At 44.9% G+C, this 18,367-nt stretch overlaps 1 protein-coding gene across 1 annotated transcript; it reads left to right on the top strand.

The window, feature by feature from the left end:
- Window positions 1-413: 413 nt before the first annotated feature.
- LOC104534440 (dynamin-1-like) lies at window positions 414-16,870 on the top strand (the record flags this gene model as incomplete). Its single annotated transcript, XM_010190418.1, is given in 12 exon segments — window positions 414-570; window positions 1,739-1,888; window positions 2,626-2,829; window positions 3,310-3,408; window positions 4,133-4,293; window positions 5,375-5,517; window positions 5,604-5,739; window positions 6,607-6,674; window positions 7,735-7,873; window positions 16,012-16,098; window positions 16,300-16,370; window positions 16,819-16,870. Coding segments are annotated over 12 exon segments (1,467 nt in total), but the record flags the coding sequence as incomplete, so codon positions are not given.
- Between the last annotated feature and the right edge of the window lie 1,497 nt (window positions 16,871-18,367).

Here is an 18,367-nt window from a genome sequence, read left to right as displayed (position 1 = left end):
GGCAAGCCTTTGGCTGCTGTTTATTCTTTTAAATGTATCATATGGTGTTTGCACGCTGAAACAGCATGGTGTCTTCTCAAGCCCCAAAGTGGAGGGTGTGAGTGATTTTGTTATAGCTCATTGTCGTAGTTGTGTTTTGTCAAAGGGAGGCATGCTAGTTTTGGGGCTCTTCTGCTTCAACTTCCCTTTTCTTTCTGCTGAAAGATGTTATCTTTTCCAAAGTACAGATAGCTGTATTAAATGGGCTTCTTTATTAGCTTGGAACCTCAGCTGAAGGAGCTATAGCTAGTATTAGAGGGGATGCACTGCGAGTATAGACTTCTTCAGAATAACAAGCTCTTACTCTGAGAGAGTTTGGTTTTTAGTGCCTTAAACATTTTTGCGCCTGCGACTGAGACTCCCTGTTAGAATCCATGTATGTTTATAGAAGCAGTAAATCTGTGAAAAGGGAAGGAAACAATCATTCACTCATCTGAAACTTCCTGTTTCATTTCAGGGACTTTCTGCCACGTGGATCTGGCATCGTAACCAGACGCCCGCTGGTCCTGCAGCTGGTCAACGCCAGCACAGGTACGTGAGCTGCCTTCCCCGTGTGTTCAGCTGGATCGCTGTCTTTGTCAAGAAAGGTGTTCAGTTATTTCAGCAGTGGCACTGCTCAGTGTGGAAAAAAATAAATAAGAATTTTCCTCAGTAAAAATGACCTGCAGCTGGTTTTCAGCTCTACTTGCTTAACATCTGATGCGTTAAGTGTTCAGAAGCAAAATACTTAGGGTTTTTTTTTTTGTTGTTTTAATTAGGCAAGGCCGCATGCATACACTTATGACAATTCTCCTTTGCCAGTGTAGCTGTGACTCTCATGAGTGGGTAAGACCTAAAAGACAGATGACTCTGCTGATAATCTACTGAAATAAGGGGGTGAGATGATTTAATGTACTGAAAACCCAGAACACTGGGATCTGGAGAAGAAAGACTTAATTTCAGTGTCTGGATTTTTTGGGTAGTTCACTGGGTTTGCTACTTGCAGGATATGTTCATTACTGTTCCCCTTAACATAAGTTAAGATCTCATCCAGGAGTTGGCAAGTGAATATTTCGAGGTACTCTTCCTCTCTTGTCAGGTGAACTTGGTCTGTCTGTGGCAGTCCTCTTGTCTGCAGTAAGGAGACAGTTTGACTTTTAGGAGCTTTTTAAAATTGCAACAGAGGGTTCATGAATTGGTTATCCTATTCAAGGACTGACACTCAAAAAACCCCCAGCTATCAGACAATCCAAAACCATGTCAAGAGAGGTTCTTTTCACTCTTTAGTCCGTTCTCGTTATGTGACGAGACTGTTATCTCCAGCACTTTAATACAGAACTAGTCCAAGTTCTCTTGAGTACCAGGGTACCCGGTGTGGCTGTGGAAGTCACTGCTGCTGGAGGCAGATGCATGCTAAGTTTGCTCAGTATCCACAGAGAAAGTCCTAGATCATTGCTTGAACAAAGAAAGTGAGGATGCCACCTCTGCTGAGACAAAAGCTGGATTGAGAAGGTGGGCTCAACTGAGTTCTCTAATGTTGATCAGACAGTGCGGCTGCTGTAACTTCTATGCCAACCTGTCAGACTCTAGTGGGAAAGGTCCTTGCCAGACTTCATCTCTTCAGGTGCCTTGTTGTCTTGCTTCGGAACACGTTTTCATTACAATTTGAGTGTTTCTCTGATTTCAGTGACTATTTCTGACTCTGCTTCTTTTGAACTAGAATATGGTGAGTTCCTACACTGCAAGGGAAAGAAATTCACTGATTTTGAGGAGGTCCGTTTGGAGATTGAGGCTGAAACGGATCGTGTTACTGGCTCCAACAAAGGGATTTCCCCTGTGCCCATCAATCTTCGAGTCTACTCTCCCCATGGTGAGTCCTACTGCAGCATCTGTCTCAGGAGACTGGTGAGGCAGCTTGCTGCTTTGTCATTAAATAAAGACAGAAAAAACATGAAAAGGGGGCAGTGTGCTTGCTAATCTCTGTGCCTGGGACATGCTGTATCAAACCACCAGCCTTAGCCATACTGCTAAAATGGATTTGTCTGCCAGCTGAAGTATCTGTTGGCTAGCTGAACGCCTTCATGACACAACTGGTGTATGTGCAGAAACTTGTTCCTGAGGCTTTCCTTCCATCAGTACAGACCTTACAGTGAAGAGCTGCTGTCTCTCCCTGCTTTCTGATACTGCTTTACTCGGCAAATAAATGGAACAAAAGAAGTGTATGGGGAGAGTGGCTTTCTTGAAGAGCACTTGCCTTCTGTTTGCATGTAAATACATACTTAGTAGAGTTCTCTGGATAATGCCTATGTTGTATGCCACTGATTTCATTGGAAGAACTCTGCTTAAACAAGGGAGCACCATGGTCTCAAACTTGTGAAAACAGGTGACTTGAAGGGTAATGAGATCACTGATAATCATGACTAGTATCAACTAGCAAGTAGTTCTTACTAAGCAGTAACAAAGAGGAGCTAGAAAGCTCTGTGTGCTTCTCTGTGCGTCTGTTATGCCTATTATATATTTGGGAAACTAAAGCTACAGGTACTTCTTATAAACCAAAACATTCCTACCTCAAACCCCCTTGTGCTATCTCCTGTTTCCTATGTCTAGTCCTGAACCTGACCTTGGTGGATCTACCCGGGATGACAAAAGTCCCAGTGGGGGACCAGCCTCCTGACATCGAGTTTCAGATCCGAGATATGCTCATGCAGTTTGTCACCAAAGAGAATTGCCTCATCCTGGCAGTGTCCCCAGCCAACTCTGATTTGGCCAATTCTGATGCCCTGAAGGTTGCAAAGGAGGTGGATCCTCAAGGTAAATATATCTTAATTTAGTGTGACATTACTAGACAGTGGCCTGACTTTACCTTTTGGTTGTGATAAGCCCAGTAGCTGTGGGCTCCTGTCTGTTGTCTGGGTTGTATCTTCACCAACACACATTCTTCTGAGAGGTGTTAGTGAGTGTTAACAGCTGCTGTAATAGAATTCTTGTTATTCCCCTTTTCTTCCTTTGTCTGAGCCCCATTTCTGAAGAGGTGTAGGATTTCCTTTCCTTTAGTCTGCCTGGAAAAAAGTAGAAAAATCAGCACTAAAATCCCTTTCTGTTCTGGCATAGCATGTGCATTTTAGCAGGATATACTTGAGAACTGAGCTCGATTGTTTGCTCTCATGGCCTCTTGGACATGATGGGAACTGTAATGTTTGAGTTCAAGAGCCCTTGAGTAGCCAAGTAGGGCAATCTGTAAGCAGGGAAATATTGCATGAGTTTGCTTCATCAAGTATGTTTTTTTCATAGGGCAACGCACTATTGGAGTCATCACTAAGCTGGATCTTATGGATGAAGGAACTGATGCACGAGATGTATTAGAAAATAAATTACTTCCTCTTCGTAGAGGTACATTTCCTCATGCTTTGTCTGTGATCTCCTCCTTCTCTTCCTTGTATGAGATGTCCTGACCTCATTCCCTTCTTTCAGTGCATCCCCTTCCTGCAACATCTGTTATAACTTGAGGTTAAGCCATCTCTGTTCCAAGCTGGAACTGAGGAAAAGTTGGGGAACATGGATGAGTCACACTGTTAATAGTAACTTTTTAGATATTTGTATCTTGATATGTAGTCCTCACAGAAGCAGAGCCATACACTCTTATATTTACTTTTTCTTTCCTTACTGCTTTTAATAAGGCAAGCTGCAAAAATGGAATTCCTGTCTAAAAGGCTCCCTTCATACCTTACCTAGATGAGATTGCCTTAGTATATCAGGTGAAATAATTTTGGGCTGTGATACATGCTGTGTATAGCTATAGTGAAGTACCTGTCTAAAGGACTTTAACACAATAGTCTCAAATGAATGAGACTAGGGGTATGCTTTGTAATTGAGGGAACAGTAATGAATAAGCTAACTCAGTTGCATAGTCATTTTTGTCCTGCATACTAAAATACCTGAACCTGTGCCATTCAGAGGAAATTCAAATGTTAAACTCTTCCAATTGGTTCCTAATAATATGTTGCCACTAGAATTCCCCTTTTGCAATGCTGCCAGTTGAGTAACTTCCTTTTCAGTCTGAATCCTGTTTGTTTTCATCCTTGCAACCATCTGATCTCTAACCCCACTCCTGCAGGTTACATTGGTGTAGTCAACAGAAGTCAGAAGGACATTGATGGCAAGAAGGACATTCAAGCAGCTCTGGCTGCAGAGAGGAAATTCTTTCTCTCCCACCCAGCTTACAGACACATGGCTGATCGCATGGGAACCCCCTACCTGCAGAAAGTGTTGAACCAGGTACTGTCCACATTCAAGAACTGCTGCCCACTGTGTTGGCCATCGGGACTCTTCTGAGTTGGATAAAATCAGGAAAAGCTAAAACTTGGGGTCAACAAACTGATAAATACTTTAAATTGTTCTGTTGCAGTGAGACTTGTAGAGAAGGAAGAGTTAAGCACTCTTCACATCATAAAAAAACATTTTGGTGCCAGGTCCTATGAAGTGTGCTTGCCCTGTATAATACTGATACAGTGAAACACATTAAGGCCAAAAAGTGAGCTCGCACACCAACGGCAGAGCACTGCTTTATCCTCTCACTAACACTGGTGCAAAATCAATAGTCGCTTCGTGGCATTTACACTATCTGAATGCAAGGTCTTTCTGGTTAAGCTAAAAGACACCTTCTAAATTTCTAGTGGTCTCTGTACCTAACGGTAAGCTGCAAAGATTGATTAAATGTGATACTGGTGGTAGTTTTCCCATCTATTAAGGCTGTCTTATCTCCTGTCTCATGCAGTAGCAACTTACTGTTGCTTCCCTCTCTGCTCCGTTGAAATACTCACTTGAAAGCGAAGAACTACTTTGTATTTTTTCCTCCTTATTTAAACATTTATCCTCAAATTGGAGTTTTCCACAGCTGAACTCTGTGGAAATCCCATTAGAGCCTCATCTGTGATTTTGGCTCCTTCCACCTTGCCTTGTCACCCTTATCATTAAAAAAGGGCTTAACCACCACCTTGGGTTTCAGTGATGGGCCAATCTGAAGACAGAATAGCATTTACCCTGGTGTAGATAGCAAATGCAAATACTTTTATGTGAATCTTATTCTTGTGCTGGAGACAGCAGGCTTGTATGAATGAGAGTTTTGTAGCAGACTAGAAGATAAAATTAAGGTCAAGAATAGAGGGGTGTAATACATAGGAGTTGGGGAGGCAGGATACACCCAGATAGTAACTGGTATCTGTCCTGGGATAGACTTTTTATTAGGATCACTCAGAAGGACTGAACACAGGAAGATTCATCTTTATTTTGTGATACGGAAAATTTCTCAGAAATTACCTAGAGATTTATTATCATCCTAAACCTTTTTCTTGTGCAGCAACTGACCAACCACATCCGTGATACCCTGCCAGGGCTACGCAACAAGCTCCAAAGTCAGCTTCTCTCTATTGAGAAGGAGGTGGAGGAGTACAAGAACTTTCGCCCTGATGACCCAGCTCGCAAGACCAAAGCTCTGCTTCAGTAAGTCACCTCAACTGCACATCCCTCCCTGGAGATGACTGCTCAGCTGTAACTTCTGCTTCATGCTTTTTTGTTTTTATTTGCAGGATGGTCCAGCAGTTTGCTGTGGACTTTGAGAAACGCATTGAAGGCTCTGGAGACCAAATTGATACCTATGAGCTGTCAGGAGGAGCTAGGATTAACCGCATCTTCCATGAACGTTTCCCATTTGAACTGGTTAAGGTGCTGCTGAGATCCACTTTATCGTCTTGGCTGTTGTCTGTTACCTCTTCTTTACTCTTCTCAGTATCTTCCATCATCTGTCTCTCCCTTTGTTTTATGATTTTCCTTTTATTGCCTTTTTTACTGCCTTTTTATATATTTATTTTGTCCTCAAGAAGCAGGAAAGAGGATGTAGACATACTTGGGGTTACTCCTGTCTGGCCCCTATTAATGGCCTAGAGGTGGGAACAGTGTAGAAACTGTTCTACTGTCATAACAGCTGAGGAGGATTTTTATTGAATTATAGTTTTCTTGGATGGCAAAGCACACTAACCTGATCAGAACTGGTACAGAAAAACCTTGTTAATATCAGTTGGAACGGTCTTGAGAGCCAAATCATTCCACTCCTGGATTTTTTCTGCATTTTGCTTCCTTTTTCAAATTTGAACAAGATGAGGCCTTTTTAGTGAAATACAAGAGCCTGCCTTGTATCGGATAGTACATTCTTGTATGTGAATTGCAAATCTCTTGGTGGTGCTTACTGAAAAAACAGCTGCCAAGACCTTGTGCTAAATCTTGGGAGAAACAGCAGTTTGTTTTAGAAAGCAATCTAGTACTTCAGTATTACTGCTTTATCTCTAAGAAGCTCCTTGAGAGCTGCTGGGGCTTGGCATCCGTAAATGCAGGCCCTCAGCTGTGCAGATTTGTCCAGGATGTCTGTATTGGCAATAGAAGCTTTATGGTTGGACTCTGTATCCAACACTTGGGCTAATATCTTGTCTGTCACATGATAGTGCTGGCATGGGACCTGTAGCGCATCCTGTTGTGTATTCTAGGGTTGCACAAATAAGTCAGACTGTTTCTGATTATAAAACTCTCTTGGTGCAGATGGAGTTTGATGAGAAGGAGCTGCGACGGGAGATTAGCTATGCCATCAAGAACATCCATGGTATCAGGCACGTATCACGCACTAGGCAGACGATTGGCTGCATAACCTTGTAAATACCTTTAGACCTTCTGAATGGAGTTGAAGACTTCAGAGGTACGGTAGGTCACCCAAAGGGGAGGGGTAACCTCCTTGGACCACAGCTTGGTGGCTTGAATCTGGGAGTAGGGACAATCATCCAAGTCAGTTTGCTTTTTCTTCCCATGTGAGTCACAGAAGCCTAAAAGGTAAAGCTGCCTTGGTGACTAGGTGTTTTCTCCCTCCTTGTATCTTGACATAAGAATGGATTGAAAGAGAGATGTAAGCCTATACCACTCCTTCATTTAGTTTTAAACACTGGCTTTCATTTTTTGCCCCCATACTAACCAAAAGTTAGTTGTTCCAAACAGCTGGTGCTGAGCATATCACCTAGAGATCTGAGAGAGCACTGGGGTGCCCATCACTAGGATCCCAATGGCCCCGGGACATAGTTATCAAACATGCTCATGTTTCCCTCGGTGCCTCTTAGCTGTCAGAAAGCACAGCCCTGAGACCCTGAGCATGCTGCTCCTGAGAAGGAAGGTGAGCAGGGCCTGATGCCTGTTTGAGCCCTCCCTGAACACTGGGATGTCAACAAATGCTGACCTAGATTTATTTTCATTATTTACTTTTGCTCAGTCACTAGCTGAGCTTGGTAAAGGATATCAAACATTAAGTGTCCGAATCATTAAGAAAGTCTTTCAGAAAAGACCTCCCATCTGCTGTACAACTCTGAAGTCAGATATGCCATGGAGGGGTCAGCCCCTGCCACCCTTAGGCATGGTGACTGAGGCAAAATGGTGGCCTGGCCATGACTGTCCAGCTGGGATCCGTTTTGCCCTCAGCATCTCCTTCCTTGGAGGTGCCAAGTGTCCCCCATTTTCCAGGGACTCCAGTCAGGGTGTGTCTGAGGGATGTGACACCTCCCCAGCCCCGTGTGCCGGGTTTCAGTGATGGCGGTGCCTGCTCCAAGATGTGTGTGTAACGCTGTGACATTCTCCTTGCCCCTTCTCCCCCTCCTGCCTTCTCTTATCCCCACCCTGGGTGTTTAGAACCGGTCTCTTCACGCCCGACATGGCCTTTGAGACCATTGTGAAAAAGCAGGTGAAGAAGATTAAAGAACCTTGCCTGAAATGCGTGGACATGGTCATTTCGGAATTAATCAATACCGTTAGACAGTGCACCAAGAAGGTAACCAGAGGCAGCATGGAGCTGGCACTTTCCTCTGCTCGCTGGCTGCGGCACAGCGCTGTGACTTGGGCAGGGACTTGCCTGCAGCCACACTCGGTGTTTCTAACCACCTCCTCAGCATGACTAGACCTGAGCGGTACCAGCCTGGGGCGATCCAGCCAACAAGCCAAACAGGAGGGGAAGTGCTGTGGGGTGTGGGCTGTGGCCCTGTTCCCTAAATGTTTAGAGCTGAGGGGTGCTGGAGATGTCCCTGGCACCCCTCTGTCTGTAGCATGACACCTGATTTCTTCTAAAACCAAGGGCATTTCTTACATGGCCACATTTGACTTTAAATTTAATATCTGGATTTATTTATGAGCCAAACTGGGCTTTAAATTTTGTTCCCTCTGTTCTTGTAGAAGTGAGAGGATTAATCCCAAGTTAGCTTTTGGGTGCTGCTGGAGGGGTGTATGGGGCTGAACTTAAGAGGCTGCAGCAGTTACAGCTGTGGCTGTACTGCAAGGAAATATTCCTGTGTTGTTTGGCTTGGTTTCTGGTTGGCTTGGTCCATTCCTGTTCTGGAAGAGCAGCACATGGCTGAGAAGAAGCAAGTTAGAAATGTCCATCAACCTCTGGGGTCCTCTTGTTCTCTCAGAGGATTTCAGGTTCTGTCCTTTGGGATCCATACTGGTGTTTGTTGGGGCTGAGGGAGGGAACCTGCCTCGATTCTGCCCTTTGAATGTGGCAACCTTTGTTTCTGAGGTTGAGGTTGAAAGGCAACAAGATAAGAGGACTTGTGCCATGCCTCTCAGCCATGGCTTGCTGCTTCAGGCAGGGCTAGGTGCTGGTGAAAAGACACCTCAGTTAGGATGGTGGTACAGGTACTGGAGACTGGAATCACCACTGGTTGGTGCAGGTAAATGGGCATTGCAGGACGTGTCTGGAGAGTCTGACACCCTGTCTCTGCAAGGGTGGGGAAAGGTGCCCAAGTGGTGATACTTGCCATCGCTTGCAGAATTGCCTAGTCCTTAGGGCCAAGAGCCTCTATAGAAGGGCTCAGGCATGCAGGCACATGCTTTGCCCCCCCCAGGACAGACTGGGAAAGCAAAGAGATTGCTCAGGTTTCTAGAGTGCTGGAGGAGCTTCCTTTTTCTGTCCTGCTGTCCTCTCTTGGGGTGTGTGACTGTGGGGAGCACCCAGAAAATTGCCATTAGAGCCTGGCGACAGGTAAGCACAGGCCCTCAGGCTGCCAAGTATCCAGAGTCGCCTGCTAACTGGATCAGAAGGGCCCTCCTTTTTCATGCCCTCTGAAGCTTCTCTTTATTTGTTCTCCATCCATAAGTTGCTATTCAAAATATCCCCTTCATTCTTTCTCTTTGCATCCTTTCCTCCATTTCCTATTTCTTCATTGTTTCTTTTTGTTTTCTCTTTTACTGATAATTTTGGAATAGACCATCTGTTCTGACAGCAGCAGGTTCCTCAAGTGATCAGGTGGTGAGTACAGCAAGGTGGGGAATAAAGGAGGAGAAGACACCATAGGGAGGCTGAAATGTCACAGTCAGGAGTAAAGCATTCCATTTTAGCTTAGGTCCTACTGCGAAGAATTTGATGGTTGCCTTCAGTGTTAGTTGTTCTGTGTGTGCTCTAGTAGCCATGGTTACAATTTTGTATCTTAAGAAACATCATGTTGTCATCCAGGTGATACTTGAGCACTGTAAGGGGCTGATATGTTTTTTGATTATTTTTGTGTGTGTGCAGGGCCCTCCAATTCTGGTGGAGGAAACAGTGTATACTGAGCTTAGCAGGGCATCTGGGTTAGTAGGAAACTGCTGCTGAGTCAGAGGATGTGAACTTAACTCTGGAAATGCCCTTGCTTTGCTCAAGAGAGGCATTATTGGCACCATGAGAGAGACCCTTGGGTGAAGCTGTCCCGTAACATATTCCAACTCTTTGCTCCTTAAAAGACAGACTAGTGGTAGGTCCTATAATACATGTTGAAGAGTGTTTTAATACTGATGCTGCTTGGGATCTTGCAGGTGTTATCCATAGAGGTGTGAAAGATGAGGTGAAGGGGGAAAGATTTGTTTTAACTGAGGTGGTGATTATAGCTAGCCCTGGATTTGTTGTTAGCTGTCGGCACCCCAGGTTTGACTATGAGCTGTAGCTTTAGGAAGGCAGTATCCTTATCCCATGTCAAGGGAACATTGTCCGCATGAAAACACTTGCAAAGTGGTAATGCCCCATGCTGAAACAAGTAACTTGGGTTGTGTAACAAAGAGCATCCTGGTGGAAGCTCTGAAGTGTAAAAGATGTGCTGAAAAATTTCTTTGGGTGCAGTAGTCTTGAAGTGGATTAATCTTGGTCATATTTTAGTCACTTTAGTTTCTATGGACTTTCTGCTCTTAGTGAAGCCATTGAGAATACAGACCACTTAAATATAAGGAAGTGTTAATTTCCACTGATAAGCTTCAAGAGGCCTTTACTGGTTCTGATGCTACAGGTTAGCTGGGACAGAACAGATGCTTTGTATAGTTATGGATGCCCTGTAGCATGTTTGCATTTTCCTAAATACTGGGTACATCTGTTTTTACTGAGGAAGTTAATGTTGCAGGGAAGGACAGTGAGATGAAATATGCTCCGTATACAGAACAGTTTGAATCCCTGAAACTGAGACATCAATTTGGCTCAGTTCTGCCAGAATAAGATGCAAGTGACAGACCTTTGCAAGTCTTAGCATGTCTCCTGGTCAGGCTTCTTCCAGCTGCAATAGGAAAAGCATGAAGGGGAGTTAACTGTGGTGAGAAGAAAAGGGGAATGCCTGAGACAAAGTGAAGTGGGACATGGTGAGCCTCTAGGAAGAGAGGCAGTGGCTCACTGTGGCAAGCAGCTTTGTCTTAAAATCCAAAGAAGCTTTCCTTCAGGAAGAGATCACTTGATCCCTGGGGAGGTTCCATCCATTCATCTTGCTCTTGGCAGCTCACCATTTCACTGGCACAGCTGCTCCTACCTCATTCCCCGTTGCCACTTCCATTTGCCTGTAGACTCTCCTGATACTTGGCAGTGCACAGGCCCCATAGCAATGCTCACCTGGTTCAGTAAACTAACGGAATGAACCAAAATCTCACTTCTCATTTTGCCTTGTGTTTTCTCTCTTTTCCCTTTTCCTTCCTTCTCTTTCCTTCTCCTTCCTACTCTTTCTCTGCTTCGCTTTCTTCTTCCTCGTTGCTTCCTCCCACCCTGCCCCTGCCATGCAGAACGGGTCTCTTCACGCCTGACCTCGCTTTTGAAGCCATAGTGAAAAAGCAGGTGCAGAAGTTGAAGGAGCCGAGTCTGAAGTGTGTGGATATGGTAGTGAGTGAGCTCACATCCACCATCAGAAAGTGTAGCGAAAAGGTAAACAAACAAAAAATACAAAGAAAGGTAAATGCCCACTCCCTTCCCACACACTTCCATGCTCCACACACACCCCCAGGAACTCCAGCAAACCTAGCGAGCGGAAATCGATACAAAGATGCATCTAAAGGAGAGCAGCAACCTGCAGGTATAAGAGCAGTTAGAAAACAGACCCAGAGAAGTAGGTGTCAGCTGATGGGCTCTTTAGCTGAGAAGTGAGCTGGGATCTGGTGGATTACTCTAACATACCCTTTTCCTCTGCCTGGCTCAGTGACATTCACCTCAGTGTGGATCAAACCCTTTGCAAGCCCATTTGGCTGTGCCACTGCCTGCACATTTGGAACTTCTTACTGGTTTTTTCTGGGATTCCCTTAAATTTAGATAACCTAGAAAAAGATAAAGAGCCAGAAAAAGACCTCACATCCCCACAGCATGAGTGGTCTGCAGGTTTCATTTCGTCTGGAGAGCTATGTTGAGCAGTAGCATATACAGTTATAAGTCTGAGGTGCAGGATGTTCAGCAAAAGCTGGTCAGGGTCTACAGAAGATTACTGTCCCAAAAGGCTTGTGGAAAAGCTTTTCCAGGCATTATACCCTTTGCATCATTCTCTGCTGATCTCTTGCTTCATGGACTATGCTCAGTGGGAGGTAATGGTGGATACTTTCTCTTGTATGTTGTGTATGAGGTGAAGCCTGAGGCTAGCAGAGGGCAGCAGCAGGTGGAGAGGAAAACAGCCCCGAGTGACATGGAGGGTGTCAGACCCTGCTTAGAGGCTGGGGCAGGAGCAGAGTTGCTTCCCAGGCTGGTTTCCTCCAGGAGAGGGCACCACATGCCGCCTTAACCAAAAAAAAGGCAGATGTGGCAATTAGTGTTAAACTCACCAGTGAGGGGCCAGAAACATGTCTGTGGCACAACAGAAGTATGTTCTGGAAACTGAGTTGGAAAAGGCTGTTTTGTGGGTTATTTTAAGACTTGAAAATTACAGTTCCCTTCTTCCAGGGTTACAGCCAGACTCACCAATGTATACCCCTAAATTGGGAAGGAAGGGAAAACTGGAATTGGTATGAGTTCAGAGTGAAGGCAAGAGCTGAGCTAATGAGGTCTGGTTGTGCTTAGGAATACAGAGCTTACCTCTACCTTTGTTAAGGAGACATCTTTGATATGCCCTGAGCTCTTCCCAGCCTATTTCTTGCAGAGTCCTGCTGTTGCCAGATCGTGGGGGCTGATGTAGCAATGCAGAGTAACTCCTTTCCAGCCTGTCTTGTGGACTTTTTGTTTTGATGGGTTTGATTGCTTACACTGTTTCCTGTATCTGGCTGGAGATGTCTGTTCTGGGTGGGCAGGGAGGATCATGGAAACCTCAAGGGTGTTGAATTCCAGTTTCTTTATTGGACCGTATCATTAGAGTGGCTGGGTACCCACTTGCTCTGTGGATTTTAATCCATGACATGGTAGAGGACCCTGTGAGGATGTTACATGGTGATGCAACCAAGACATATCCTGTGAGGAAGGTGATAGTACTGGTGACATTGTAGGACACTAGGGGCTGTAATAAAAGCTGGAAAGCCCAGGGAGGCAGATGTTGACTAGACAGGAGAAATAACTTCCTGAATGAAGATATCTAGCAATGCTACTGGAAAATGAAGGCTCTAGTAATATTTAAAGTCAAATGCCTACACGTAGTAAGAAGCTTAATCTTGTCTGTATCTCCCTCTGAAGAAGTAGAAGGTAACTGCCAGGGATGGGTTCTAGTGGCATAAGGTAGCAACAGCTCAGGGACATTAGATAATTAATTTGCAATATTTATCTTGCATGTTATAGCCCTAACTGCTTGATGTGGACAAGAGCATGTGCTATTAGGGGAGGCATTTGGAAAAGGCTACTTTAGGACTGATGCTAATTGTAAGGTAATACCCAGCCTGCTGTGTTGTGGACTGATGTTGCCTTTCAGATGACAAAAACCTTTAAACTCACTAAAAGTTCTGCAAGGCTTCTTGAAAGGAAGACCACTTGGGCTAACACCTCTTGAATTAGCTTAACAGTCCTGTAGCCTTGGTTTGTTGCTGTCCTGAACTGTTGTGTGTAACTGTTTGTCTGTGCTGTCACAATTATTTCATTTCACCCCAGATGGTGAAGAAATTTTTGTATGTGCAGTTGATAAAGCTGCATAGGTAGAATATTATGGGACTATTAACGAACACAGGAGGCAGCAAAACCCATCTGTTTGTGTTACAGAAGTACAGCGATCCTGTATGAAAAGAGTTACGCAGTTGACTATTTCTTGACTATTAAAGTTGAGGGCTGAAGAGAAGGTAGCTGTTAAGAGCTGTTCTGCCTGGCCTGATTCTGAGATTCTTCCAGTTGGCTAAATGGAGAGTGGCTCCAAAATCAACAGAAAGCTGGTGTAAGCATGACAGCCCTTACATTTAGGAGGACAGTTTTCTAGCTAGTGTTTTTCCAAAAGCAGGAACCTTCTGTGCCAGACTGCACTGCAGCATCTCACAAGTGCAGGAAGGTCTTGCAAGTCAGCAATGCTGCAGCTAAAAGTTGATCTTTGGTGTGCTGGCAAGGACTCCTGGAACCTGCAAAAAAGGGGAACTAAGGAACATTGGGACAAATTGGTTTTCAAAGAGGGCTGTGAGCTTGTATTTTGATTAAACAGGCAAATGCAGCCAAAACAGGATTGAAAACCCACTTGAGCTGTGACATGATCCCAGGCTGACAGACTTAACCCCTTGGAGGGTCACCTGCTCTCCTGTCTTTCAGAGTCATGGCATTTCTGGGTGCTGTTTGTACTGCTGGTGATAACTCCTTGCCCCTCTATGCGCTACTGCATGTTCCCTGGTGGTGTGACGTCCTGTGGCTTATCTGTGTCCTCTCCCCTTGCCCACCCTTGCTTCTCCTGTGCATGCTTGGGGTTGGAAGCTCCTGCATGGGGACTGATGCTGTCAATTTATTTTTGCACATGAATGTTGCTGGATGACCTGGGTTCTGAGTAAACCACAACTTATTTTGCACTTTGTGAGCATTTGTACTGGTTGGGAGTGGGGTGGTGGGGGTAGGTTTGATGTGGGTTTTTTTGTTTGACTGTTTTTGTTGTTTGGTTTTGTTTTTTTTAAATTTGAAGCAAAGAAGCTGAGACTTGCTTAGAGGTTTTCCAACTTCCTGTTTTTCTGTTTGATGTAACTTGCCCATCTATGCTTTGCCAACCCCCAAAGGAAACAGGAAGCTTTGCCTGTGTGTCTCTGAAGCAACCAGCTGCCTGAGCCATAAGGATCATGGAGAACACCCAGTTTGTGCTTTCAAGACAAGATGGTGGGGAACACTAATTCCATTTGTTAGATTTTTTTTTTTCATTCCTCTGTGGAGTTATTGGCATTCAAAACAAACCACACATTTGAAAATAGGCAGTGTCAAAGCTAGTCCTCAATTTCAGTTCCAGGCTATTGCAACTTGCTTGACTGTGAGGGTTTGAGACTATTTGTGCTCGGATGTTAAGGATATTGTTGCTGGTTAGAGTAGGATCTGGCTTCCAGTAGTGGTGCTGCACACTTTGAGTCAGTTACTTCTAGCACATGATAATTCCTTATGTATAGAGAACAAAAGGCCAGACCAGTTTAAGAAGCTCTCATGTAAATTGGAGGAACAAAACAAATGCAGATCATGGGCAAATGAGATTATTATTTTTTTAAATATGCCCCCTTGAGGAAGGCATATAAAAGATTGATATTAGGAAATGCTGTTTGACATTAGAGTCAAATTGGAGGTAATATTTTTTTTAAAAAGGGGGAGGGGACGGGACTGTTTCACAGGAGATATGCAAAGTGGGGAAGAAAGAGCTAGGTCCTGGGTCTGGAGGATTAATTTCATTTGACTATGCTGGGCCTGACCTGAGAAGCTTACAGTTACTGCTGTTGAAATCACTAGAGGCTTATGAATCTAGGCAAGTAGATAGGTGCTGTGTGAAACTGAGGGCTTTAAGAATGCTCATTTTGGAAGGGTTTCTCATGTATGATCTCTGTAGACACTTTCCTTCTGAGCCACAGCTAGTAAAGTCCTACTTCTCTGCATGGGCAGAAAAGGATTGCCTCCTCAGGAGCATGGCAAAAAGAGTGGTGTAGCTATAATGTGAATAATAGACCTCGCTATGTAATCCTGCCCCAGCACAGCTGGAGAGCAGGTAGAAGCAGTTGGATGCCTAGAGCACAGCGTTTCTTGAAGACATATCCGCTTGAGTTGGTCAGATTCTGTCTCTGCAGTTGTTGGAGAGGACCAGATGCTTTCACTTAATGCCTCAGCAAATGGGCATTGAAATCCACTTCCCAGGGAGACTTCCCATAGGACTTAGCAGGTTGTAGCAACAGATCATTCACCTACTTGGCCTACTAAAGTGAGATGTTGAGCATTTTGAGAAATCGTTCACTTTAATGGGAAAAACAAGCAATAAGTAGTGTGTTTGTCTGGGGTTTGTACAGAGCCACATACCAGGAAGAATGTAGTGGGTTTGGAGTAGGTCTCTGGTGAGGCAGAAAGGTTGCTGCAAGAGTGAACAGGACTCTTCTCTGAAGCTGAAAGCAAAAGGGAGTTAACTTTGCCCCCAGCAGACCTCCAGGAACTTGGAAAAATCTGTCTGCAAGTCCAGCTTTCTAGAACTTCCCTTGAAAATATCTGATTGCAGGGTGTATGTATGCATGTGTACATGTGGGGGGTCACTCCCCCCTTTATACCTCCCTTTCCCATGTGCACGTGTTTCCTCTCTCCTGCAGCTCAGCCAGTACCCTCATCTGCGTGAGGAGATGGAGAGGATTGTTACTACTCACATCCGTGAGAGAGAAGGCAGGACCAAAGATCAGGTAGGGGATCAGGCGTGTGTGTAAGAGGGGGAGATCGGGTGGGGTGGGGGACACTTTGAAGGGACAGTCTAGGGCCTGAGTCAAGGGATGTGTGGCTGCAAGGGCTGATCAGATGAACAACATACAAGGGCTCTATCCCTGACTATTAGCAGTGTCAATCACTAATGTCTGTCTTGCTCTGTTTGTGCCCCTGTTTGGCAGGTCATGCTTCTAATAGACATCGAGCTGGCTTACATGAACACAAACCATGAGGATTTCATTGGCTTTGCCAAGTAAGCACTCACATCCTATTGCCTCTTCTCTGCATGTGTTTCCTGTGGCTCTGTCCTATAGCTGCTCCAGTAAATGGGTTGCAAAGGTCCTGGTGCACGTGCTGAGGTCCCAAAGTATGGTTCAGCTCTCAGTATTGCTTGTGTTTCAGTGACTCTGTATTGCAGGGCTGGGGAGGAGAATAGGGATCTGTAAAAGGGTGAGTTTAGAGTATTAGGGTTGTGTCAGGTAGGGGAAAAACCCCTGTGGAGGGTTAGTGACCCAAGTGTGGTTCAGGTGGGAGTGAGAAGATTAGTAGACCAGGTTGAGAATGCAGGTGGAAATAGGCTGGGTTATCAGGGTTTGGAAGCCAGTGGTGAGAGACATGAATGTACACTATCTGATGGGAGCAGGATTCAGATGATAAAGAAGAGCCTGAGGGGTTTTGAATGTCTCTGCTGTTGTTTGCAGTGCTCAGCAGAGGAGCAGCCAGATGAGCAAGAAGAAAGCAGCTGGCAACCAGGTAGGCCAAGTTCCATCTCCTTCACTGCTGCAAGAAGGACATGATTGCTACCTGGAAACTACCAGGTGGACAAGTGCTGGGCTGGATGCAGCTGGGCTGGATGCAGCAGTGCTTTTAAGTTGTTCTTTTGTTGGTTTGGGTTTTTTTACTCATCAAAATCTGTTTATACCTGGAAGATAATGCTTTAGGCTCACTGCAGTCGGGAAGAACTGAGCATGTAGCAGCAATGGTGGGGAAGTGTTGTAGAGGCAAATGGATGCTTGATAATCAAGATCTGGTCTTGCTTTTCTGATAGAAGTCCCTATTAATGTTGTGTAAAACCCTGTTTGTTCAGCCCCTTCACTATTTGTGCTAATTCTTCTGGTAAGATGGGGGGTACAGAACACTGGGTCTGAACTGTTACAGTACAGAATTGTCTTTTCTAGTTGTCTTTCCCATCAGTGGTATCTACTTTCTGGAAAGGGGTTTCAAGAGAGTTCATGGACTCTCTTCTGGAAAGCTTCACTCGAAATACTTAAACCTTTGTACAGGGAGATAAAGGGTGATGATAGCCATGGTGGCACTAGGTATGTATGAGAGAGAGCACATGGGAGAAGACAGCAGTGGAGGGGAAGAGTTCCGTTATTCCTTCAGGATCTGTAAGGAGTTTACATACAATTAAAAAGGGGCCAATGACACTTTCTCCCAGATTTGCTGGGGATGTGGCAAGGCTGTCTAGACAAAAAGATCTTGTAGAAACAAAGCCTTATAAGCAGCTTTGTAGAGAATGGAAGCAAATGCTTTTGCTTAGTCTTTTAAAAGACACTCACTCTTGACATGCATCGTCTTTATAACATCTCTGACCAACCTTCCCCTGCATTGAACATGCAGACTGTTTCAGTGCTGTTGGCAGGCGGGTAGGTCAGCAGGTTGGGCTGGCCAACCATCCATCTCATGAGATCCCATCCTCTGCAGTATGTCTTACAGAAGAGCTGACTGTAAAAGAGTGCAAAGGGAAAACTCTGGATCTACCTGTAAAGCGCTTTGCCGTTCCCATTAGCAGACTTTATTTTGGGATGGGGGTTGCTTTTGTTAATACCTGGGGTAAATTATTTGGTACCAGCTTCCAACTTATTTTATTTTTGAGCCTCTGTCCTCCTGCTCCAGCTTTCCTAGTAACAATTTCTCCTCTCTTTGCTCCTCTCCTGCTCTCTGCTCTGCTGCTGTTGCTATGGTTCCCCTTTGCAGGATGAGATCCTGGTGAGTAGAAGGCCACTCAGCAGGGTGTGCTAATGAACATTAATGTTGCATCTGGGAAGGCAAGAACAGTGTGCAGACAAATTATTCCCTCTGCTGTTGAGTGGGGAGAGGAGGGCAGCTGGCACTAGACACAGGTGAAGCATAAATGAGGTGAAAAGGTGGTGTGTTGAGGAAAAATTCTGAACTGCTGGTACATCTTGTGTGAGTGGGTGGAGACAAAGCAAGAATCCAAGGATGTGTGGTTCTGTTTCAGTGCCC

Source organism: Mesitornis unicolor, unplaced genomic scaffold, assembly GCF_000695765.1.
Source record: "Mesitornis unicolor isolate BGI_N332 unplaced genomic scaffold, ASM69576v1 scaffold9688, whole genome shotgun sequence".
Taxonomy (NCBI): Eukaryota; Metazoa; Chordata; class Aves; order Mesitornithiformes; family Mesitornithidae; genus Mesitornis; species Mesitornis unicolor.
The sequence above is the reverse complement of the archived record's forward strand: the minus strand, read 5'-3'. Positions and strand labels throughout refer to the sequence as shown.